Source organism: Panthera pardus, unplaced genomic scaffold (genome assembly GCF_024362965.1).
Source record: "Panthera pardus isolate Hobbes unplaced genomic scaffold, ASM2436296v1 HiC_scaffold_27, whole genome shotgun sequence".
Classification (NCBI taxonomy): domain Eukaryota; kingdom Metazoa; phylum Chordata; class Mammalia; order Carnivora; family Felidae; genus Panthera; species Panthera pardus.
The window spans coordinates 105,604,052-105,629,848 of NW_026526843.1; the positions used below are offsets into that span (position 1 = coordinate 105,604,052).

General features: G+C 43.8%; 1 protein-coding gene across 2 annotated transcripts in view; it reads right to left on the bottom strand.

Annotated features, from left to right (window-relative positions):
- Window positions 1-314: 314 nt before the first annotated feature.
- The window catches only part of PTCHD1 (patched domain containing 1), a 56,287-nt gene continuing 30,804 nt past the window's right edge, over window positions 315-25,797 (bottom strand). For both annotated transcript variants that reach the window (XM_019433538.2, XM_053891750.1), the window contains 2 exons: window positions 18,899-19,559; window positions 315-7,335 (listed from right to left, as the gene is read on the bottom strand). In XM_019433538.2, the coding sequence (XP_019289083.1) occupies window positions 5,681-7,335; window positions 18,899-19,559 (2,316 nt within the window). In that variant the 3' untranslated portion in view covers window positions 315-5,680. The remainder of the gene's footprint in view (window positions 7,336-18,898; window positions 19,560-25,797) is intronic.

Here is a 25,797-nt window from a genome sequence, read left to right on the forward strand (position 1 = left end):
TTACTGTAATTTTGAGGCTGCATATACTTTGTTGCGACAGTGAGAATGTGGTAGCAACCTGGTATTCTTTCTGCTAAGAAGAGCACAGTGCAGGGGTCCCTTCCCCTGTTCTGCCCTGGAGACTATGTGTAGCTGGTGCTGGAACATGAATATGCAGAATAAATAAACAGATTGCTGATTGAGGAATAAATGAGTGGAAGTAGGCACTTGGCTGGGCATGAAGAGACCAACGTTTGGAAGCACTTTGGGCTCCTTGAAGAAAAGATGGTGGAGAAACTCTTGATTGCCCATTAGCCAAAATGAGGACACCAGAATCACACTCCCGGTGAGGTCTTTATTAATTTAGGACAGTGGTTCTTCACCCTTTTTGGGTCACAGACCTCTTTTGGAATCTGATGACAAGTATGAACTCTCTTTTTAGGAAAATGCACATATTGAACATATACACACATTTTTGCATATGATTTAATTTTCGGGAGTTCAGAGCCCCGCCCTCCCACCAACTCATCCGCGGCCCCTACGTTAAGACCCCATAATTTAGATACATAGAATTTGGCAGTAAAGTGGTAGAATGGAGAAAGGACTGAGGCTAGGAGCTAGGAGACTTGAATTATAGTCCTGTATCTGCTTTTAACTAGCTCTGTGCATGTAATTTCACTTCTCCAGGTTTCAGTTTTCTCACGTGAAAAATGAGGGAGTAAGCTTAATTCTATCCAAAGATTCATCTGGTGCCAACATTCTGGAGGGAGAAGAGGCTGGCACATTCCACACGAACAGCATTTCTTCCACCAGGGATCCTCTGTGGGTTGCCTCCTTGGTATATATTGCTTTCTTTGTACTTTGAAATGAGAAGCCTTCTTTCCCTATGAGGTAGGCTCCTCTGGACCCTTATGGCGCTAGTTGTACTCTAACTTGGAAATCTGCACAGAGGCCGTAGCACTCTGGTCGCCTCACTTCCTCTTCCTTGCACGGTACCCTCGTAGATCTCAAAGAGGACTTCACACAGATGTCGGGGGCAGAAGCGGGGCAGGTGAGAGGCAGGGCTGGGGAAGACCTCCTGACACCGCCTGTTCAGGTGAACGGCTTCTAGCTCATTCACTCTCCTCTTTGCTTTCTCCTGGACTGGCCTGAAACAGAAACAGTTGTAGCCACCACGGGGAGGAACGCTGCCATGTGCTGGCTGCAGCCATCCTCAGTTCTTCGCCAGAGAACCTGGTGGTACTAATTTAATGTTTTCCTCCATGTTGCCGCTTTACCGTGCTTTTAAAAAGTGGGAACTTTGTCTTCAAATACCTGGTGCTTTTTGTGTAGCCTGGACTTAAAAGCAAATTACCCAGCAGGAATGTTCAAATACCTTCAATCAAGTCAGGCACGGTAATTAAATAGCAAGTGCCCTTGCCTCCCAACTCTGATCCCCAAGTGCCTATATCCCATTTTTTTCAAGGATTGCAATCCAACCCCCACATCCGGAGCTTGTGCCCTCTTGACAGTTTGCCCTGCCGAATGGTGATCTGGCTGCATTTTGAGTGCCCTGAAATGACCAGGAGAACTCATTGCATCTTTATATAGCCCTAATTCTGTGCCCAAATCTGAAAAACATACTTCTCCGTAGCTTTACGTCCTGGGCCCTAGTGCTACTGTGTGGGACAGAGGAATTACAATGTCTTGAATTTCTTCTCTACACCAGCCCTTGCCACGAGTGCTTTCTGAACATCATCTCCCTTGATCCTCCCAGTATATCCACAGCATCATGCAGATGTATACTCTCCAAGGGCAGGTATATTTCATCTCATTGGCTTACTGCTCTGTCCCCAGTCTGTAGAACAGTATCTGGGTGATAGTAGGCCCTCAGTAAGTATTCGCTGAATTTAAAGATACTTACTGTTATTATCCCCATTTTACAGATGAGAAAACAGAGATTCACAGAGTTCGGACACTGCTACAAGCTGCAGGGCTACTTTAATAGAATCCAAAGGAATAAAGCCATCATGAGGAGGGTACCATTTGTGTCCAAGAGTCTCTGCCTCTGCTCCCCCCCCCCCCCGCCCCACGGCCAACCCTACCCAGGTGGCTGCCCAGCCCACCTGTTCGTGAGACAGACACAGCCAACCACTGCTGGGACTGGGGGGCCGTGGTGCCATGGTCCTGGAATGCCATTTAGAACAATTGAGTGGTGGTTAAATAAGTTTAAAACAATTGGGTTATCATGGGCCTCATTTACAGCAGTATGTTGCCTAAATAACCATTGCGATGGAGGATGGCATCTGATTATCTCCCTTCTGAGTGAAAACTGAGGAGGTAAAAATGGTAGGAAAGATGGGAGCAAAACAAGCAAATGCAAACAAACACTGCAAACCAAACCAAAGCAGAACAAAACCCCAGAATCTCAAACCAAACCCAGACAAAACTTAGGCACTGCAACGATGAAGAGGGAGCTTCATGAGGGTTTGTCTTATTTTTTTTTCCCTGTGGGAAAAAATGTACTCCTTTTAGCCTGAAGAGCCCGCATGCTTCGTGGTGGACTGTTGGTATAGGGCTCAACAACAGTGCCCTATTTCAAGTATCATTTTCTGGCTTGCAAACCCCGAGTGTCTTATGAATTTACATTTTCTGCTGAGTTCTCTTCAATGGAAGAATTGCCACCCTGACCCTGACTTTTCTTTTTTTCCTTACAACTGGCCAAGAACGCCCAAATATCACAGTTTTTTAGTTGACCAGGAGACATATTTTTGATGAATGGAATATTTTTCTTTGGTAAACGAACACCAACTGAAAACCAACCAAAAAAGTTTCTTTGGTAAAGTGAAAATTAACGTCTTGGTTGGAATTAATTGAAAAATGAAACTTGTGCAAGTGTTTTCCAGGATTCTTCCCTCCCTCTTTATAGCAATTGCAAAAGTAAAACTTCACCAAATAAAGACTTAAATTTTATGGGGATGTGATTCTGAGTTGCTTCTAAAGTGGCTTCTCCATGGTGGGGCTAAACCAATGCTGTCAGAGCAATAATCATTAACAAATAAATAATGATGTAACAATAAATAATAAATCTTGACATGCAGAGTCCCCTAGTAAAAAAAAAAATCATTCCACAGTCAGAATTCCATAAGCCTTGATTTCAAGTGCTGAAAAGGGAAGTTGACAAGGTTGAAAATGCCCTTCATTTAAAAATACAATATTCCAAGGTATACAGAGACTCAATCAAGTTGGAAAACTACCATCTGTCATAAAACAAAGTTCCACAGCAAGTCATTCTGGTTGACCAAATTGAATGATGAAATTCTCAACAAAATCTGTTTAATTGGCGTGTGTGTTTTATCAGTTTTGTGGAGTAGCTTTCACCCGAGGTACTCCACGTGGCCGACACTAAATCAATGGCTGATTTAGAACACACTGTTCAGAAAATGATTTAGCAACATATGATTCAAGAATAAAACCAATCCCCTCTTCATCTGTGTTTTATAAATAATAGCCTAGTTGCAGGCCCCTTGGAGAGAGAATTGATCGCAGATCTATTATGCGAACTTGCCCTTTTTTGAGGACTTATACTTGTCCTCAGATTAAAGCTCATTATCTTCTAGTTGAGTGCATAACACGTTGGTATGATCACTTAGTGTGTCTGCAGGAGAGACTGCACAAGTGCGTAACGCACTAGCTGCGACCCCCTGCACGTGTATTTTGAACTCTGTGAACAACAGTACATGAAATAGAAAGCACAGGTTTGCACTTGGTGCAGTTACATCTGAATCATTTGGGCATTTTTGCTGTTTGGAAAGACAATGGCAAAGCTAAATCCCAAACATTACCCAGACATTACAAAAAAAAAAAAAAAAAAGTCTGCCTTGTGGCCAGTAAAGTCCTATGTTCTTTCCTTGGAAATGTACCTTGAAGGGAGTAATAGCCCTCTTAAGGGAAAATCTAAAAGTGGCCTGCCCTGTCTTAGGCATGCTAAAATGATGGAAACCCTCTAGTGGTGTGACCCTGGCTGAGTCGCTTTTTCCTCCTAGGTCTTGGTTTCCTCCTCTGTGGAGGATGGGGAAGTTGCACGGTACATCCGCTAAGGTCCAGAGAGCAAAGGTGCTTTTGGGAAATGCTTACCACTATAGATGTCTAAATAAGCTACGTCTCTAAAAGGGAAAAATACTGTAGACGTTTGCCTCAAATGTGACCAGGAGTTAGCTTCATTTTTATAGACATAAAGAAATGCAGGGGTCTGGGACAGCATACACAGCCTCTTCCAATCAAGCTGTTTCTTTTTAGAGCCTGTGGATATGGCAATCAACAGTATAAACAGTATAAACTAGGCTCATTAATGTACAGAAGGGCCGTGCAATGCATTAGAGGGACACCGGCAAAGGTATGTGTGTGCGGGGGCAGGGGGAGGGAACCAGGGAGATGAAAGTGCAGCCGGCTTAGCAGGAACGTTTGACTGTCACCAGTGATACGCTAGTATCGGTGATTACATCTTCCGGTCATTTCCATCTGTCTCCCCTTCAGTCCTTCATCTCCCTGCCTGCACTTCTGAAAATTTTCTTCATTTCGGGATTACACTCACCAAAGAACTTTCTTTTCTCCTCTGTGTCTTTGAGCAGCCGTGTCTCATCGTGAAGGCAGACCGGCTCTACTAGTTGAAAGCTATGGCAAACAACCATGTCAGTGTTCATTTCTCCTTCCTCAGCTGTGCGTAGGCAGATGTTGTTTCTGGGCATCCATGCAAAAACTGCATGTAGGGTCAAACTGCAAACAGCTGTACCAGCTGGCCATATTGTTTTGTTAAAATGGAGACGCTGTCTCTGGGTTCAAGTAGACTCCTGCTTCTCCATCATGCCAGGTATTTGGGTTTGGCTCTGTCGTTTTGGGTACTCAGAGCCTCCTGCCAAGAGCTGTAACTAATAAAGCAGATCCATTTGGTGACAAGCGACAAGATATTCCAAAATAGAATCGCCCCAACTCCGCGATGCTGGAGCTGTCATTGGTTTAAAGGTGTATTAACCAAATCATACAAACGTTGAAAGTATACTGATGGGGGGATATGATCAATTCATTCTACAAAACAAAACTGCCTCGCCTGGGTGAATTTAGACATCACTCAATTTCACTCCATGGGTGATGGCCACTCTACTGTGTGTCACTTCCAAGGTTCTGGCTTGTTTCTGCTGGCCAGAACTTTTGAAAGCATCTCCTTGTGGTGCTGCGGAGCTAGATGAGACAGCTAAGACCTCAAACCACAGACCCTGCCTGGAGCTACTGCTCTGCAGAAGTTCTGGAAGCTTTATTGTGTGAACAATGCTTAAAGCTATTTCTGCCTTGGCAGCTGACCTTTCAATCAGTAGGTTTTTGTCACAATACCAGCAACATCTGCAGTGTGAATAAAATAGGATTCTGCTTGCTAATAAGCTTTCTTCTATTTGATTTTAGTTTAAGACTGTCTCCGTGTGTGTGTGTGTGTGTATGTGTGTGTGTGTGTGTGTGTGTGTGTGTGTGTGTACATTCTTTCTGGTAACAGTCCTTTTGTGTTAAAGACTGAAAATGTGCAATGCCCATTTCCCCCCTTGTCCTTTACTTTGGCAATGTCTGTTTCTTATACTTAAAAAAGAAAGAACAACTTTGAATTTGTTTCAGTAACATAATCTCTTTGCTCTCGATAAGACCTAGGGTGAAAATATAACAAGCAGAGACTCTATCACACTGTTGTAATTTGGTCAACCACTCGGGTACTGTCAATATCCACCATTTCCACACATTCAATTTCCTCCCGGTTTTCAGGGTTTTTCTTCTCTTTCCTTTTTTTCTTCGAGGGTGGCAGGAAAGTCAGTATCACAGGTAAAATGGCAAAGCAGTGAAAGAAGGTGACAAATGCTATTAAAAACAAGCACCTGAACAGTGTACAGGTCAGATTTGAAGGCACAGCTGCGAGAGGAATCAGACCAACAAGATAGCAGAGGTAACTCTGTAAAATAGCTACCCCATGCACTTCCAGGGCGTTTTTTACCCATTTAGTTCTTGTGAAATCCTTGCCCAGAACGAATGTGGATAACAGTGGAGCACAGTTGTCAATTGTGTAGTTAATTCCATAAATTAAGCATAGCACAGAAATGCAGTCCAGTTCTACTTTCCATAAAGTCATGAAACCTATAACTCCAAACTCCACGGACACAACCGTGAGAGTGAGCCAGACGTTAATCAGAGAATCTGCCACCAGGAATGCCGAGAAGAAGAGCAGGAACAAAGCACTGATGCAGGAGTTGTGCAGGGGGGCTCCCAGAGAGGAGGCATATCGATCCATATACACGAAGGACGGGTTGAAGACAATGAACTTCACCTTGGAGGTGACAGAAAGTCTCCTGAGGGTCTCCAGGAGATCGTAGAGTTCTTCTCTGTTAGTTTCCATGGTCTTGGCCACCAAAAACATTCTGGAGGCCACTACATCAACCTCATCATTGTACTTTTTAGAGAAGATGATGTCCTCTTGAAAATGTGAAAATTGGGGAGCTTTCAGGAAGGAATTTCTCAACATGTCTGTGAAATTTTTCTTAGGCAAGCCAGTGGACACATTGAGTTTCCGAAGGTAATTTAAATAGCTCTCAAACCAGGATATCCGCACAAACCCCTTGGTGTATTCTAGCACATCTTCTTGGACGCTAGTGTTCCAGTACTCTATGGACTCATATATGTAAAACCCAATCACCGGACTGTAGTTACTAAAGTACTTTTGCTGGGCAGTAGTGTACTCAATGGTTTGCGTCGCGGTTGCTACGATGTTACTAAGGTCTGACCCTTCACTGACCTGCAGATAGCCCATTAAGGCAAAGGAAATATAAATAAGGTAAAAGAGAACTACAAAAGGCTTGACATAGGTGTTGGTTATCCAGTCACAGTAATAGCGTTTGAGGAAACATACCAATAGGTGACTCTCGTAAGTGTTCGCTTCCTCGCCGTCAGTTGTGTCCTCGCTGAATCTGGCTGTCAGGAGAAACCTGTACCATGCCGGCTTCTCCTGCAATGCCTCGGGCTTTGGGACTTTTCTACAGAAGATACTATGCTGGTAATTGTTTTCTATGTAGCCAGTGAATACCAGGCTGGAACCATAAAACGAGAGTACATAGAGGTAGTTGAAGAAGATTGCGATACAGGAATTGCAGCAGAAAATCCTGGCTGCCTCAATGTTCGTGAAAGGGCTGGCCCCTATGCCAAAGGTGACCAGGTACATGGCAGTGGTGAGAGAAAAGGAGAGCATGGAGTCTGCATAGACTGCTGCAGTTCTCTCTTTAACATGTTGGTCTTCTCTAGTTTTCCTCCAGGAGGATAACATTTCAAAAGTCCCATATAATCCATGACCTGAGGGGACAGAAAAAGACCAAATCAAAAGTTGCAGAGACTGCCACCATCTTTCAAGAGGGGAACCAACTTGCTTATGGGGTCACGGGAAATCTAACCAGCCCTGGTGGTGACAGGTAAATGCCACTAATTTCTCCTGTCGAAGCGAGACCTGTGTTTTGGTGAATCTTAAATGTGAATGGCTAGTGAAAGGGGAGAGACAGGAGCCAAGACCTTCATGCTCCCTTCTGCCTGAAGAATGCTGGGTGGACTTTTGCCCACAGAAAGCCGAGTAGACTTGCACCTGTCTCTTGGGGACTATATACAGTGCTAGTTTAGGGTTGTTGGTGCAGCTTGCAGAGTTTTTGTTTCCCCTTGGTTGGTGCAACACTCCAGAGAGGGCTCTTGGCCACTCATCACTTGGCTTGTCATCCCCACAAGTCTGGCTGGAGGTTAGCATGGAGGAAGGCAGCGAGTGGGCAGAGGTTTCTGAATGTCTCATCACCTCATTTGAGTTTGGCCAGGTGGAGGGCTTTAGGGAGAAAGAGGCACTGTGTTTAATTTGAGCTTTGACGGGAACCTAAACCACAGCCTCCCTTTTCCCCCCAAGCATCAGTTCAGGAAGCAATAAATCTGAGACACACAGGGAAGCACAATAAGTAGGAACGAGTTGGAGTGAGTAGGAAAGACGGAAGATGGAACACGATTCACATAAACTCTCCCTGCAGTTGATCAAAATTAAAATTCAGCTTGTAGGTGTAGGGCTTGCATTTTGTCTTCGGGGACCTGTTTGACCAATTTTACTTGTTCATAGATGACATATCAAGTAGGGGGTAACTGTGCTGGCTTCTCTGCACTATGTGGCAATGGCCTCTGAGGGAGAGAGGCTGATCCGTCACCTCTTTCCCTAACTACTCAGTGCCTCTGCCTCGTTGGTTAGTATTCCAGTAACACTGGAGTAGCAGAGGCACGGTAAGTGCTCGTGTTTTGACTCCATTCTACTGCTTGAGGCTTGATCTAGCTTGACTTCTCCCACCTCTCCTGTCTGGAGGCGGACACTTGCGCCAATGGCTCTCCCTGGGTTTCTAGGCCACTACAACATCAGAAAGCCCAGCAAAAGTGACCTGTTGTGGCTTTCAGTAACTCCTATCTCGGCACTGGGAACAGCAGATCTAATTTTCTGCTTCTTTGCCTTGGCATATTCAATCCCATTATTGAGGATAATAAAATCTTTACTCGGTGGTGCAATAGTCTTGTTTTTAAAAAGGAATTTAAAATCTCTGGCCAAGTGTAATGCTGAGTGAAGAGAGTCACTGTTATCTTGTGTGCACAATAACTGGGTGAACATCTTCTTTCGTGCTCAGGCCCGTGTTTATATCCTTACTGTGAAGTCTTGCTTGGTCTCAAACCCGAATACCCATTTCATAGTCGTGACGTAGGCCCATTTCCTCCGAAGGATTTGGCATTTATCTTAATTTACTAGGCATCATCCTACAGCCCCTTTTAGAGGTCAGGTCGAGACTGTCAATTTGATAACTAGCACCGTGGCCCCTATTAAATTGGAGGCACCGAAACTCCCCAGACGTACGGTAAAACATGCACTCTTTGACTGGCGTCCCGCTAATTATGTTTCAGAAAGCTAACGTCTAGTCTCAGGAGGGAAAAATATTTATTAAGTCTTGTTTCCACACTGTTCTCAGAGAGGACTGACTGACCTTCAATTAAAAGTAAGCCATTCTAGGACAATGAGAGTAAAAAGGATTAATACCTCCGAGGCATCTGTGGCCTGGGGAAACAGTGCTGACCATTTCACCCGGGGCCATGTAGACTAAGTTTTCATGGGTAAGACACACTTTGGAGTTTCACTGAAAATGGCAAATGACAATTTTTTTGTAGTATTTACTTGCTAGAAACAAGAAAAATGTTTTAAAACAGGGCTTTAGTCCTGAGTCATTAAATATGGGAAGAATATAAGGGAGCATAGAGCAAGATTAGAATTAGTCATATAGTAGAATTTAAGTGAAATCTGTTCTGCAGTCCTTTGTTGTTGCTGTTTTTTTTTTTTTTTTTTTTTAGGTTGATGTGATGTTTTTGGACATTATCTGACCCTAACTCTTGTTGGAAAATACCATAAGATTCCATTTCTTACCATGCTGTTGAGTAATCTTAGAGGCTAACTGAGGAAAGGAATTGGAATGAACTGAGCTATTAGGTGAAGAGAGTGAGGCTCGAGGGTCCAGAATGAAAATAAACTCAAGGAAAGGCAGAAAGAGGCTGTTAGCTTGTCTCCTGAGTTCTGTTGTTGGATTTTAAATGCCTTGTCCTTCTATGGTTTGATCATTTTTATTGAGTCCTGACTCTCTTTGCATAGGTTCTTGGTTTTGGGGGCAGCTCCAGAGAGAATTTTAATTTTATTCTTAGGGGCTTTTGGAAACTATGTCTTTCCTTCATTCCTCTTGTGACAGGGGTGTGCATGCAGACACTCACAGAGGCAAGAAGAAGAGGCCCTGACAAAGAATCTTTTCTACCTGGTCACTCAGAATTTGTTGCTAGTCCTTGTTGGTCTTGCTTCCAAAGCCCCCCACCATCATTCCTGATAAGGCAGATTCTCGTTTCTCAAGCCACACCTCTCTGGCGGATGCATGTTTTCCCAAATTCCAAATTGGAGTTGTACAGTGTCTTCAAAGAGCTCTCTGGATTTCAGGGACAAGTGCTGACGCCATAACTGGGCCCCCTTCCTGAAGCGCAGTCAGTCAAGAGAAGGATGGGTGCCCACATGGCTCTAGGCGCTTCCCAGGGAGTGACAGCGTGGAGCGCGCAGCTGGCACTAGACCCGATTCACAGCTGGGTAGTTCTGTTGAAGAGGTCAGTTTGTTACCCTAAAGGAAAGCTGAACTGTGGGGTCTCTTGTTTTCTGGCCTGGACTCCAGGGGAGTCCTATTCCAGGAGCCCTTGATATGGGGAATACATTGCTTGCTTCCCTAACTCCTCAGAATGCCTGCTCTGTCCATAATTATAGCCACATTCCCTTTGGTTTGGGCCTTCAAGGGTGTTCTTAGAAATGCAAACCCCTCTCGGACAGTGGTCTCCTGAAGCAGCTTGCCTTAGGTCTGAGGGGTAGGACAGAGGCTGGAGATGGGGAGGCAGTGAAGAGGAAATTGTAGGTGGGTGGCTTTCACAGAGATCGAATCCTTCAGTTCTTCCTTCACAGCCAGCCCTGGCCATATCTTTTGTCGCTACTTCAGAAACAGGCCAGTGGAATTCAAGGAAAGGCAGGGAAGAAAGATTCTGGTGGGTTCTGTTCCTCTTCACTCTCCTCTCTCAGCATGTGCCTCCCTTCTTTAGCCTCACTGTCATCCACCACTCTCCTCACTCTGGGGCTGGGGTCTAGCAAGCAGGACTCTGAGGCCGGATCTTACAGAGGCAGGCAAACAGTGCGTGTGGACTGAAGATGCTTTTCGAGGTTTGGCTGTCATTTCCCCTATTTTTGAAAGGTGCTTCAAAAGCAAAAATATTGCTGTCTTCTTTGCACTCTAGTTTTTACATTTTCCGTATGAAGTCGGAAGTCTACAAGCCTCTGTGTTCAATCTGACCAAGGGGCCTATGTCATTTCGGCAAGGGGCCATTATCCATCTCCGGCGTTCCACGCCTGTTCATGAGCACTCCCGGGTGGCAGGACTCACACAGGGAGCCACCTAAACATGAAGTTCCAAACAGACTCGGCCTTTAGTGACCAGAGGCCCTATGGTGGTAATAGGAGCCCGGGCATGACATCACCACGGCAGGTCGACAGCCCAAGACCTGGAAGTAAAGACTGTATGATGGTGAGTGCGCCAGGAACCGACCAGTATCCCAGGGCATTCCCTCTCTTACAGGCACGGTATTTAAGGCAGAAGAGTTGCCAAAGGGCACGGGTAAACACCACATACTGATTCTGTCAAATTGTTAAGATAAAGAAGCTTTTAAAGTATTCACTTTTTCAAAAGCACACGCAAGGTATTTGTTTCTATTTTGGTATATTGCATATCCGTGTAGTTCCATGCCTATCAGTATGTGTCAAGATATACATCCAGGCCCAAGTTCTCATTATTCACGAGTGAAGGCCTTGACGCAACGGGGGCTTTTAGCCAAGTCCTGAGATGAGGACAGCCGAGCTCTTCACCAGTGTTCAGATACAGTTTGTACCAGGAGTACAATGTATATTTTATTAGCAGTAGGCTTTGGAACTGTCATCTAGTAAAATCAAATACTAGAGGATTTAGGCTAATAATTTTTCTTCTTTTCCAAGTGATTTTATATCTTTATGTGCACTTGACTTTTAGGCTTTGGGGCCAATGACGAGAAAAGGCAGTACAAATGATATATATAGCACTAATGGTGGAAAACCCTCACCTGGCTAATCCTGCAGTCTCTTGCGGGGAGTCTCAGGAACTCACAGATTAAATCTCACCTTCACCCGGACTCTTTTCTGGGGCCTGACCAAAGCCTTCAGGGTTGTTTATAATCCACTAACGTAGGAATCCACCAATGAATAGTTGAGAGTTAACCTAACTATCCAGTAGATGTGCTTCTGGAGAGCTGTTCATACAATGAATCCTATTTTTAATGTATTTCATGGTTTTGCTATCGGAGGCAGTCTGGGTGGTTTGTTTATTAATTTTTTGTCAATGAATAATCACAAGCAAATTGATCTATTTTGTACATCTGAATTCTGTAAGGCAGATTTTCTTTAGGCCCAGATTCTCATGCCTTCCCCGGCACACGCACAGCACAGAGGCTGATGCCTTTGGGCATGGCTCACGTCTTCATCCCTCCATACTAGCAGGATTTCCTCATGGGGGTTCCCAGAAACAAGGAATAGCTGAGAAGATGAGGAGGTGAAATGGGATGGCTTGCTAATGGATAATCTTTTAGTTTCAGTGTGAAAACATTTAATATCAGGAGACAATGAAGCCATTTATAGCATGCCTGGGCATTGCCAAATTTCATATGTGGAAATAAAAGTACTGCATTCTTCTAGAAAATCCAGAGTATAATGAATGCATGAGTAAAATCTGCTTAAAACATATTTTATTCTTAGACGAGGTTCACTAAGTAGCTCATGTTTATAAAATGCTTTTCTTTCAGTGACATCCACATAAATTCATGATTTTTGTTTCTTTGAGAAGAAATTTAAAGTGTATGTATGTCTGGGTTAAGTAACATCTATTTTCAGGGAGAAGTTCATTAATTGGGTTACATTTACACTTTGCCAGTTATAAACATTTACTTTCTGTGCTGAATTGTTTGGTTTATCACAGCCTGTTTTGTGTCACAGTTAAGAGTGAGAGTAAAGGAAGATGTACTCTGCTTAAGTTAAGACAGAGGCACACATCAGGGCAAATGCACATATGTCATGCTTTCTACCGGAGTCTCGTCACAGTGTGGCGGGTCTAATCACAGCATTGGATTTTAATCTGCAAAATGCTTTTTGCTTCATTAGAGGGCTGCAAATAAGAGTCCAAGAAAGGAATATGCTAATAGCTCTTTCTTGTTGAAAGAAAGGTATTTAGATACTGTGTGTGTGTATGTGTGTGTGTGTGTGTGTGTGTGTGTGTGTGTGCATGCACTATATAAAATCAGTGTGTATAAATGGGGCCCACTATATATGCTATGGTAATTGTGTAATATCTTTTCATATAGAAGACATATGTAATATATAAATATATGCATATATGTCATATCCTGTTCAAACGTGTTTTATGTATTTATAAAATGTGTGAATATATACTGTGTAATATATAGGGAAATATATAGTACATTTATATTCAAATATTCAAACAATATGTACTATATAATGTTATAAACACATGAAATACATATATATGCACATGAACTGATTGCATAATATATCATAGTACACAGAATATACCCAATGTGATATATATGTTATGCACCCAGATTATGCGCATGCACACATGCACACACACACACACACACACACACACACGATGTGTATGTGTGTATCAGTAGGCTGATTTGAAATTTATTGTACTGATGAGGAAGAGAAATGCTAGTGCTCCTATACCATCAGTGCAGAAAAGAGGCTAGAATCCCTCTCTTATGTTCTGTCTACATTTTGGTTCTTGGTTGCTGAAGTAGCCTAGGGGAAATGCAGGGTTTCCTCGACAATGACTGCGAATCTGCTTGGATTGTGAGCTCTGTAGACCCATGTGGTCAGTACTACCTGGCCTCAGTAGTGACTTTCTGAGATGCTGGTTCCAATGCAACAGTAAACTAAGTGTTTTTCTTCATAGTCCATTTTTACCAGCTCAGTGTCCTGATGTTGCCTCCTGCTGCCTGACCTTTGTAGAATCTGCCATTCCCCCATTCCCTAGACTAGGGGTCAGACCTGTCAGAGTATACCAGCAGGCTTGGGTCAAAGAGGAAGTGTCATCATACTCCTCTGCCTTACTGAGCTCTGACAGGATACTATGCCTCCCTGCACCTGCCCCCTCAGTCCTGTTCTCGTCCTCCTTTATGGTTAAGAAGAGAACAATAAAGCATGTTTTGTTCCATATCCTCAAACCTATTTCTCCTCACCCACCCCTTACCGTACTACGATTGGTGAAGCATAATAAAAGGGTGAAAACTACCCACAAAACTAGATTACACAATCTCCTTGTAAATTAGTCCCCAAATGACCCATCATACATTATAAAAAGATACTCAGGGAAAAAATCTTCAAAACTATTGTATGGAATTACTCTCTTAATCAGATGTAAACAAAACTGGGAAAAATTAAACCATTATAAACCAGGTTTTTCCCCCTAGAAATTTTCCCCCTAGAAACCAGTTAGTGATTTATATCCAAGCAGAGTATTTCCACAGCATTCTACTCCATCATGTAGACTGTCATATTGTTGGAAATAATGGACTTCTACAATAATGTGTTAGGTTGAACCATGAGAAGTTATTGCTTTGGAGTTCCAAAATGGTTGTTTATTGGTACCAATTTTGAGGTAAAAAATAGTTGATTGTCGCAATTTCATTTGGTTTGAGCTTTATTATTATTTGGCTGATGTCCCCCCACGTTGTCTCATGACTTCAGAAATATACCAGAATGGGGCACCTGGCTGGCTTAGTCAGTAAAGCATGTGACATAAGTTTTGAGCCCCACCTTGGGTACAGAGATTACTTAAAAAAAAAAAAAAAAAAAGGAACTATATCAGAATACGCAGTAGGAAAGCAAAACCTTTCAGGTTTGCTTGAGTTCAGAGAAAAAATAATTAGGAGTTCTCATTTCTCTGAACTAAATTTCCTGTCCAAGAACTTTCACCTCTTTATAGGCCTGAGCTCCATGTACTGCAATACTGCATCATATTCCAGTTAGCATCAAATGAGAATGTATTCTTAGAGAATTGAACCTGATCTTCTGGTTTCTACTAAATACAGATAATCTTAGAATATACCTGAAAGGAACCAAACATCTCTGCTATTATTCTCCTCCTAGCACTTAATTACATCCTTTCTTCCTTTCCCATCCTCGAATTCGAGTGGCTTGGCTTGATAAGTCAGAAGGAAGAGGGCACCCTGGATGTGGCATTTGACTGTCTCAAAATCCCAAAGATTCTCCAGCATTCCGTTCCCTTTCTGATTTGCATCTGGCCAAGAAAGCCGTGGAACTAGTAAGCCTGTAAGGAGAGCTTGCATGCACAAAATCTATGCCCGTTTCTTAAACCATAGCCAACTGTAGGACAATGGTGTAAATTCTCATCCTTTAAAGGAAGTTCTATAACGGATTAAAATGATGAGTGTCACATGTTTACAAATGGCAGTTCAAGTACCTCAGTACCTGGCATTAATATAGTTTGCAAAGAAAGGATATTACTTTATGCAGAAGGGGTAGGGATGAAATAAACTCTTTTCCAAGTTTATAGTAACCAAAAAATGTCAATGGGCATTTATAATGCTGTAGACCGTTAAGGATTTCAGCTCTAAATATACTGATGTGACTCATATGGACAAGGGTTTTGGCAGAAGTGGGATTGTCTAATATGCATGACACTGATTAAAAACATTCTAAATCATGATGTATCTATGCTTACATCATTGCCAAAATGATTCATCTGTGTAGGATATATTCTTATTGCCAGAGATGTCACGTATCGGCTTGGCTAGAATCACACAGTCACATCCCATTATGGCGAACTCTCTGAGTTTATCCAAATTCTTTCCTATTCTGGAATTTTGTCAGGTTAATACTGCTTGACACACGTGGTCTCAAAATTTTCCATTCTAAATCTTCTGCCATTTTGGCATTTGGCTGGATCTGGCCTTATGTGACCGGCATCACACTGAGAATGTTTAGTTTGCTGAATTTTAAATATAATGTTTATCGCATTATAGACCTGTTGTTGCCAAGGGAATGTCTGTATATTAGAGACTTTGTATAAGATACTTTTCCTTTTACATGAGGCCATATAGTTTTAAATTTTTGACACTGTATGTATACAACAGAAAATCAAGAAGTTTTGCTTGAATCTTAGTTTAAGCATAGCCATTTTATGGTATAGACAGGCAGATTTTTAAAACTGGACAGTTTATTGACTCCTAGTGCAAACCCCTTAGCACTATATTTCTCCTTGGTCATTTGAAATATTTATTGGCATTTTAGGACTGGTCGTCAAAAATCCAGAATTAAACACTGGCCCTAAACGCGACATTTACGAACATGCCCTTGCCTGTATTTCATTTTACAATCAAATTCTGAGAATAAACAGTTTATCTGTGCAATACAGAAGGGTAACCGTCCTAAATCCAGGCACTGTTGGCTTTATGGGCATATGAAGCACCCATTACATGGTGCAAAGTATTTATTGCAAATGGGCCTTAGCTACTAAAATGCATAGCTTCCTTTAATGTTGTGACTCAGTAATGTGAGATGTCTTTGGGCTGAAAATGTACAGAAAGGTTGCATACTGATTGTCAGCAGGGAAAACCGCCGTCAAATCAATGCATGTATCATTCCTCACAAATTGCAAACAAGGGAGTATTGGGTACCTGCAGCGTTTGGTCTCTTTCATCGCAAATGCCAGACTCCTGGGACTTGAACTCTGCCGTACAGTTCGCTGATACTCAGTCTCTGTGGAGTTGTGGCACTACGATTGCTGGATTTGTTCTAAAGCCACTTCTCGGCTTACAGCACCTTTCCATCTCTGACATCCTTCCCTGCGCCAGGACTAGCTGGTGTATTCCTTTTTGTGCCGACTTTTACTTACGATATTTAAAACTTCTTTAGGAAGTACCGAAATTAGTTTTAAGAAATCTTAAATATCGTAATTTCTTTTACTTAATAAAATGTATTAGAAGTGTGGAATATTCAGTTTCATTTCACGTGGTGAAATTGATTTTATGGAGTTTTGACTGTTATTAAATAAATGTCTATTTATGTTGAGAGAGACAGCAAAAGCAAGTGAGCCAGTGTGAGCGGGGGAGGGGTAGAGAGAGGGGGAGAAAGAGGATCCCAAGCAGGCTCCGTGGTGTCAGCCCAGAGCCTGACATGGGGCTCGAACTCACAAACGGTGACATCATGACCTGAGCCCAAATCAAGAGTCAGACGCTTAACCGACTGAGCCACCCAGGCACTCCTATTGCTATGTTATTTTACTTAAAAATTAATTTTAAGAAGCTCTAAATATTGAAATTTTAATTTACTTAACACAGTCAGTTTTTAGGAAGTTTTAAATACTGACTGTATCATCCTCTGGGCTCACTGGTCACAGCTTGGAGTGCCATAAAACCAAGCCCAATAGTCCTCTTTCTAGCTCGGACATCCTTTTGTCTTTACCTTAAAAACCCACTGTTTTCCTTCAGTTCCCCACTCTTTTCTTATTTCTGTTCTTCTTCCTCCCGCAAAAACAATCAAAACACAAAACACTGCATTTTTAAAAATGAAAAGCTAAAAAACTAAAATCCAAGCATGGGCCTAATTATGAGCAAAACATCTTAATTTCAAGAAACCTTGACTCAGGCCTCCGTGGAAGCTGAGAACCACTCACACTGTCTTCATGAAACCGCCATGGATCCCAGCATCTGTGCTCACTGACTTGGGGTTAAGGAGGCAAGTTATGCTGCCTCTTTAACAGACTGAATTCAGGAGGAAGTGCAGCAGCCTCCTTCTCTGTGGCTTTCAACCTGGTAGTTTTGCAGCTCGCTCGGTCTCTGCAGCTCCCTCTTTCCCAGGAGCTACCATTTCTGTTTTGACTGCCCAGGCCTGACTTCCCACAGGCCTCAGAGCCCCCAGGGCTTCACGTTATTCCACGACCTCGCAGCCCCGCCACCCCGCTTGTCATTTAACCTTAATGCAGCTGAAACGTCCCAAGTAAGTTCTTCCCTTTCCTTCTGCCACCCCCACACAGGGCGTTAGGCATTCTAATGGACTCAAGCAGAGTTCTTTCTCATTCAGTGAAAAATGCCACTTCATGTGTCATGTCAGTATCTGATTCAAATGACACTTTCTTGTGCTAAAGGAATGGATGAGAAGTTGCCACAGAAAAGGGGGAAGTTAACCATTGGAACCCTTGGCCCGCAAGAACCCTGCCATCAGCCATCTTCAGTACCAGATGAACAGAGCAACTGATGTGATATTATAACCACTGTGGTTTTGTTTCGACCATTACCTCTATCAGGAAGTTCTTACAGGCCCCAAGAGAGAATATGCTGGGATTCTCACGCCGCCATTTTCAGACATTCTCCTGAGTTTATAGCAAGAGTAGAAAAAAAGACCCTTCTTACTTAGGTCTCCCTTGTTGCTTTCAAAGTTCTTGCACGTTTATCATATCCCCTTGCATGATGTTCACATCCACTCCATTCATAAGGTGGAGAAACTGAGGGTTTCAGACACTGTCAGTGCCCAACCCACATGCCCTTCTATTCCCTATTCCTGAGCTCACTCAAGGCTTCTTACTACAAATACCATTCACTTGAGGGATTTTTCCAGCTGCAGGAATGTGCTCTGTCTTTCTCGGGGAGAGCCCTCAGTGAATCAGACACAGGGTTTCTGGGTATGTAGCCCAGCTGGCAGCTTCCTCAGCCCTCAAGGAGGACCTCTCTGAGGTGTGTTCTGTTAAGTCTCCCAAAGGTCCCCAGTGGGATTGAGCCACAGGTGCCTAAAGAAGTAACCTGCCCATTAGCCTGAATGTCTTCCTTCCCTGGCTCATGTCCTCTCTCCTTCCTGGGGCTTCCTGGGCTCACTTCCCAAGTAAGCTACTTATATCTAAATCCTTGTCTCAGGCTCTGCTTCGGGGGAGGCCCCACCTCAGACACTGGGGCCCCAGAGAAGATTAGTATCTGCTAAATGCCACACAGCTACTTAATGGAGAACTAGGGCTAGGACCTGGGACTTTGGACTTCTGGCACATTTACCAAATAAGGTTTCCCCTTGCCGATGGCCAGTGCATTACAGAATTGGTCCCGGGACATTTGGGCAAAAGCAAGACCCTATAAATGAAACAAAGTTGTCATATGGCTACTCCTTGCCTTTCAGGAGCGTACTCACCACCACACAGCAGGAGGAAAGAAAAAAATGAAGGGCAGTAATTACCTAGCATGACGAAAGGGACTCCCAGGAAGGTGGAATTGTATTTCCCACCAGTAAGATTGATGATCCCGGCCGCGGTGAGAGTGGCCAGGGTTATAGTCACCAGCCCGAGCAGGCCTAGCCAGGGTTTGCTGCGGACGCAGTCCTGCATAGAACAGCACAGGATGGCCATAGTGACCACCAGGATCAGGCTGGTGACCAGGTAACGTTCTGATACGCGGCTGGTCTTCTGGAAATCTTCCCTCAGTGAGGAGGACGTGTAAGGGTACATTTTGACTTTGCTGTTGGATTTCTGGAATAGTCGGACAGTGTCGCAGAAGCTGGACTCCCACCTCTCAGCCACCATGTCGTTGAGACTGTTGATTGACTGCAGGTAGTAGGTGAGCTGGACGGCCTCTGCGGACTTGACCCGGTCCTTGCTGTGCACAGTGACGCCTCCAAGCTGGTGTCCGTTGTACACCGCCCTCCCGTCCTTTAAGTGAGTGATTGGGTATGTGATAGCAAAATTGGTCCGGTTGGTGGCCCGAGCATTCTTTAGCTCCTCCAGAACATGCACTATGTCATCCACGATGCAAGTCTTATCATTATTCAGGATACATATGTGGGCGAACGTGTAATTAAAACCAGGCCTTGGAACCTGGATCCTGGTCACAGCAGCATGCAACTATGGGGGAAAAAATGAAAGTCAGTGTTTATTACCCAGAACGAGACATTCATGCATGGCATTGGCTCTGTGGAGTCAAGTATGTCTGTGTGGGGTGGGGGAGTTTCTCATGTCATCTCTAAGCTAAAGAGTTCACATTAAATGGTATAACCTTGCGTTAGAGATACGTAGTAAGGATTCAAAACCACCGGCGGCAGCAGCACAACCTGGGAACTTACCAGACATGAAAACTGCCAGGCTCCACCTCACACCTGGGAGATCAGATTCTTGGGGGTGGGGCCTGGGAATCTGGGTTTTCACAAGTTCTCCAGAGGATTCTGATAAAGGTACAGTTTGAGATGTGCTGGGCTACTGCACCAGCATTCTTTCCACACGTTCTGTTATTTGTGACTCAGTTGGTCTATAATGCCTGAAAGTCTCACGTACGTCCACCGTCTTGAAGATGGAAGGTATGGTGTGAACTGAGGCGCAGCTTCAGGTGCAGAGGTCTGCCGTGGGACCCTCCCTTGCTGCCGATTGGTAGGGCAGCCAAATGATTTCCCCTCCAACTTAGTCCCTGAGTGCCTTCAAAGATAAGAGGTTCACCTCGAGGGACTTCATATCCTCTGGCATTCCCTGCGTGCTTACATGGGAAGGGAGACGTAACTGCAAGACACTGGCTGGGACACGTGGCAGTCGTGCTAAAGGAGCACAGTGGGATTTAGTCAGCACACCTCACCCCAAGTCACAGTGGCCACGTCACGCCCTCTACACCTGTGATCGAAGTGGACGCTGGGAATACGAGCACTCATTGAACAGCTCCTCCTCTAGACGGCACAGTACCAGGGCCTTTGTACAGATGAACTCATTTAACCCTTACAGGAAACTATGAAGTCGCTACAAGTCCTAGCATCATTTTACAGATGAGGAAACCGAGACACAGTTCCTTGCCCGAGGTCACGCGCCTAGTATGAGAGAAAGCTGGGCTCTCCCGGGCGGTCTGGCTCCAGAACCCGTGCTCCCAGCGCCTTGCCACACACTTCTAGGTTAACAATGCCAGCAGTTGAATCAAGGTACTTGCTCACAACTAATGGCCACATTTGTGCTTTCACTGCCCCAGCCCTAAAAAATCACAAGTGCTCAAGTTCACATAGGTAGGAGTATGTGTACTCTACGGTCCAAGGCCTGTTCTCTGTGAAATGTGCCCGGTCTGCAACATGAGGCCGGTGGTGGACACGTAGTGGGGTGCTAGGTAGGCGAGGTAGACCTGTGCCTAAAACTGAGCGTGCTCTCTCTAGAGCAGAGATAGCCTCTGTGTATCTAATGGATAAAGAAAAACATTTCATATGTAAAGGGAATAAAGTTTAACATCCAGTCACCACACTGTGACTATGCCATTATAACTCATAACCTGAGCATCTCCATGACCCTGATATATTTTCTCTTGAATCTGCTCTAGATGGATTATTTGTGAAGACATTCTGCTGTGCATGTGCCAGGGTGTGTGGGATATTTATTATGCTCTTTGAAAATGTCGGAGGGGCACCAGCTGTCAGTCTTTTAGTTAGCACAGAGCATGAGTTGTTAACCCTAATTCTCAGTGTACCCTCCCCAACATCTCGTGGGCGCCACCCCTCAGGTTGGGAAACACTTCATAGTACGACATTTGGCTGAAACATTTTGAGTTCTTTCCTTCACACACACACACACACACACACACACACACACACACACACACAATCTCCCAGAGATACCTAAGAGATTATTTTCATAAAACTCTAGCTTTTTGTTTTGATGCCTGGAGATTAATGAGGAGCAAAATGTCGTCAATGATTTTCAACTGTGAGTGTGTCTTTTTTATCCATTCTTCTTTCTCTAAGCATGGCCCAGTGAATTTTGATTAAAAGAACTTCCAGCTACAAAAAATCCCAACAATAAAGTCATTTTGGGGAGGGGAGAACCAAGAGGAATTTAAAGACAAGAGAGAGTTTTGATAACTGTTAAAAGACAGACTTTGCGGAAAGATCCAGAATAGGCTAGAAAAGGAGTGGTATTGAAAGCATGCATATGTGTAATATTTAGTGCATTGTTTGTTCCTATGAGCAGTCTAATAAATCTCCCTTAGAGTGATTACTAAATATGTCAAGAGAAAAAGATTGCCAAATAAGATGGTGTTAAGCCACAGGGTTGAACCCAGTTACAGCAAGGGGATATTTTCCATCCATTCTCTAAGGCGACCATGCCCTGATGGGTGGGGCATTGTAAAAACTATTTAGAGATCTGCCAGATCTGCAGATCTACTGCCATGACCCCTGGGATGACAGACCGAAGAAAGCAGCCACTGTGTTAAGTCCTGTCCCAGCAGATCGCAGGATGGAGACTTGGGCAGGGAGACTTTTGTGAAGGTGAAGAAGGAAGGTTTCTAAGTTCTCAGTACGCGAGCTGCTGTGAGACGCAGCTGCTTTGAATTTCCAATGGAAAGGTGGGTGGAACATGTGTCACTCTTCCTTCTGAGTGGCAGGGAGATGCTGAGTGACAAAGCATCCCGAGAGGGGGTGTTGGCTGAGGCCACCCACCTGGCAGGAGGAGTCTGTGGGATTCTACTGTGGGATCAGAGGGGAGAGGATGATGGAGGCATGGGGAAGAACTGAGACTCCCTTCTGTGACTTCTGAAACTTCTCAGTTCTGCTTTTTGGTTGTTGTGAAAGCATATCAAGTACACGCACTGTCTACTCTTGCCTGTCCACGTGCTACCTGGATATCAACCTGTATAGGATGTTACTTTCCTAAAGAAGCCCCACTCAGGACAGTAGAGACATTAGTAGGTGTTCTTTGATATATTCACAGGAGAAAAAGGAAGCCAGGGATTGAAGCTATGCTCTTTTTTTTTTCTTTATACTTACTTTTAGTTTCTGCACTGGAAAAGGAAGGTGAAACTGATGACAGGTTAGTTTATAGTGATTTTATCTTTGCCCTTAAATTAATCTCTTCTCTTGGGTCTGGAAGGGGTAAAGAAAGCCAGGAAAACATCAGAGCACAATAGTGAAATGGTGACCGAGACACTTCAGTCCGCAAAATGGACAACCTCAAGCTACACAGGCTTATTATTGAGCTAGGTAAGAGATCTTCAGAAAAAAGCAGGGGGAAATGACACAAAGTCATAGTCTTGACCCTTAATATAGTCGGAGTCTGTCGTGTGAATCAACACATAATCCATGTTTCCATACCTATGTATAGATTCTAGATTATTCACTCAACACACATTCAATAAGTACTCATCAAGTCTACCGTGTTGTCAACAAGAGGATAATTTCCCTGAGTTTAGTGCACTCACACTCACACATGGAAAATCACAGAAGAGATAACAACATTCAAAACAAAGGCAATATTCTAACAGGAGCCAGTGCCAAACACTTTGTACTGGTAAGGCCCAATCCAATGTCAATCTTGATAACAATATTTTCTGTTCTGTGTTTGTTGCCAAAGAGGCCAGAACTGAATGTTAAATCGAGATTGATTCCCAGGCTCTGAACATGCCACTTAAGCTGTTAGCTTCTCTGCTCTCATCACCCTTCAGGTGAAGAATGATAACAGTAATAGTAACTGGTCTGCTAAGTTCTTTCTTTACGGTTTAAAAAATTTATTCAGTACAAGACCCTATGGAAATGATTAAATGATTACCTTCATTTTCTAGCTGGAGCAGTTGAGGCCTAAAGAATGTCAGTAGCTCACCTAAGCGGACCCAGTGAGTAAAGGGTGGAGGTAGGATCTTGGGTGCAGCGGGACGTGTGGCCCTAGCCCAGCACAGACCGGTTTGCACAAGGATGAAGAGGGTTTGAGGAAGGGCCATCGCTGTAACAGAGCTGTGGGCTGGCCGTAGTTGGAGATCTGGGGTCCACTAAGAGAGATCAGAAATAATCCCAAGGGCCAAACCTCATCTGTAGATGGCAGCATTAGGTGGCGATACTAACAGGCAGCAAAGAGGATGGGTCTTGAGCCTACTGCCTTTTCTTATCCTCCATCCAGACTCTGTAGTTGCCGAATAAAACTTTTCAAAGACAGGCTTACCAAGAAGAAAGGCTGTGGGACACAATGGAACCCAGCCAAAAGAAGTTTTGGCTTCAAGTCTGGCTTCTGCTGCTTACGTAGGAGTGTCAGAGACCCTCAGAATGTCACTTTTTCAGGTCTCAGATTTATCAGTAAAAAACAGGAGGTTGGTTTAGCTAATCTTTACAGACAGACCCTTTTGGTTCTAACACGACATAATTCTAAGATGAGTGACATCCACATACTATGCGATCAGATTCTGGGTGAGAGAAAGTTAACTTCATAAATATCAATTTGAGATTTATTATAGCTGCTTGAAGCATGCTTTTCCAACACATTGAAGTCCTTTTTAGGTCAATGACAGATCTGATAGTAGATGAAACCCAGAAAGAAAACCACAGGGTAGGGAAAATAGGTTTACTGGAAAAAAAAAAAAAAGACTCCCTTCTCTGAGTGATTTCCCGTTCTGGGGAGGCACTGGCTCTTATAATCCCCTTCTGCCAGAGCCTGGGACAAAGCCAGTGTGGGCTGCCGGTCACGACAGGCCAGAGTCTAATTTCCTCTCTGCCTCTCCTTGGCACACTCAGATCTTGCTCAGAAGACAGCAGGGGCACCTTGTAGAGAGTACAGAAGGGATCTGGGAGGAAGGAAGTGTCCGCTCCCGAATGGTGATTAACACAGGAAAAATACCTGTGGGTTCACAGGATCTTTTAGGATACCTTTCAGGTCTTTTTGTATTTGTTTTTTGTTGAAAAGGGCCTGAAAGCCACTCAGCCAGGCCAGGCAATTAACAGGCTCTGGGAGAGGCCTCAAGCTGTCTTTGGCAACCTTGCCTGTGAGGGGAGATGTGGAGGAGGTGAGGGTCCTCCAGCTCCCCAGGGGGAGTCTGTCTGATGACCCACCTTTATTAGCTGCCTTCCATTCCTTGTCTCGCCTTCCCACACCCTCCTTCTGCCACTCACAAAGGAGCTGCATTCATTAAAACCTTTTTAAAGATTTATTTTAAAGTGATCTCTATACCCAACATGGGGCTTGAACTTACAACCCCAAGATCAAGAGTTGCATGCCCTACAAACTGAGCCAGCCAGCCAGGCACCCCCATTAAAACACCTTAAAAGGTGAGGTTGTCTGTTTGCTTTTCTAACTTCTATCATTTGCTCCCAAATAATTATCTACAAAGTGACACTAAATCAAAACTGCTTTAAAAATGCTTTCAAGGAATATCTGGTTTTCAACCCCAAATGATATGTTTTCTTCATTGAATCCCTCCAAATTCCAGGTCGTAATCTGGGTCTATATTGTGCAACTGTAAATGGGTAGGAACTGATTGGCAAGGGATCCCCACCCAGGACACAGGAAAACACCTTGAAGTGGACAGACCTGGTCTCGGCAGTTCATCAATTACGCTAGCTCCCTTGGTGTTATGTTCTGTCTTTGCATGATCTCACTCTCACCCACTCTCTTTCCTCTTCTTTTAATAGAAATGCATTACATCAGAACACCACAAGTCGCAAGTTGGGGATTGTTACCGTGATTCATTTGTAGTGCAGCCAAAAGCAAGTTAGTCATCCCTTAATAAGTGAACAGAAATATCATTCTGCCTTTGAAACATTACATGTTTGGAGGACGCCAAATTTAAGCTGTGGATGTAGCCAAACAAGTGACTATCTGTCTACACGCTTCTTCTATACATGTGCGCCTGGTGTCAGGCTGACCTGCTCCAGTGACAAAAGACAAATGGTGACTTCTGTCAATACTGTAGTGTCACCGGAGGTCCTGGAGAGTGGGATGTGTCGGTTCTTCTCCTTGCCTTACCAGGGGGTAAATGCTCTCATTGCAGATGTTGACACTAAAAAGCAGCCAAGAAAGCCCCACATTGTAATTCCCAAAACAGGCTGTTTGTCTTTGCAGCCTTGGCTGAAAAAGCAATGCAGCTTTCGATTTGAAGCAAATAAATCTGAGATTTTAGAAACAAAAAATAGTAATGATGAAGGAAAAGGCAACTACAATATCTCCTTGCACCTTTTGCCAGATTCCATATTGGTCTGGAGGAGAAAGACAATGAGATCCAGTAATCTCTGTTTCCATAGCCTGGGGGAATTTTCATTTGGTCTTAATTTAGAAAAATCCCTTGATACCATGAAGACCCCTGGAAACCTGTTATGTTAAACTCTATGATTAGAGTGGTTATCTTTGAATCCCATTGTCCTCA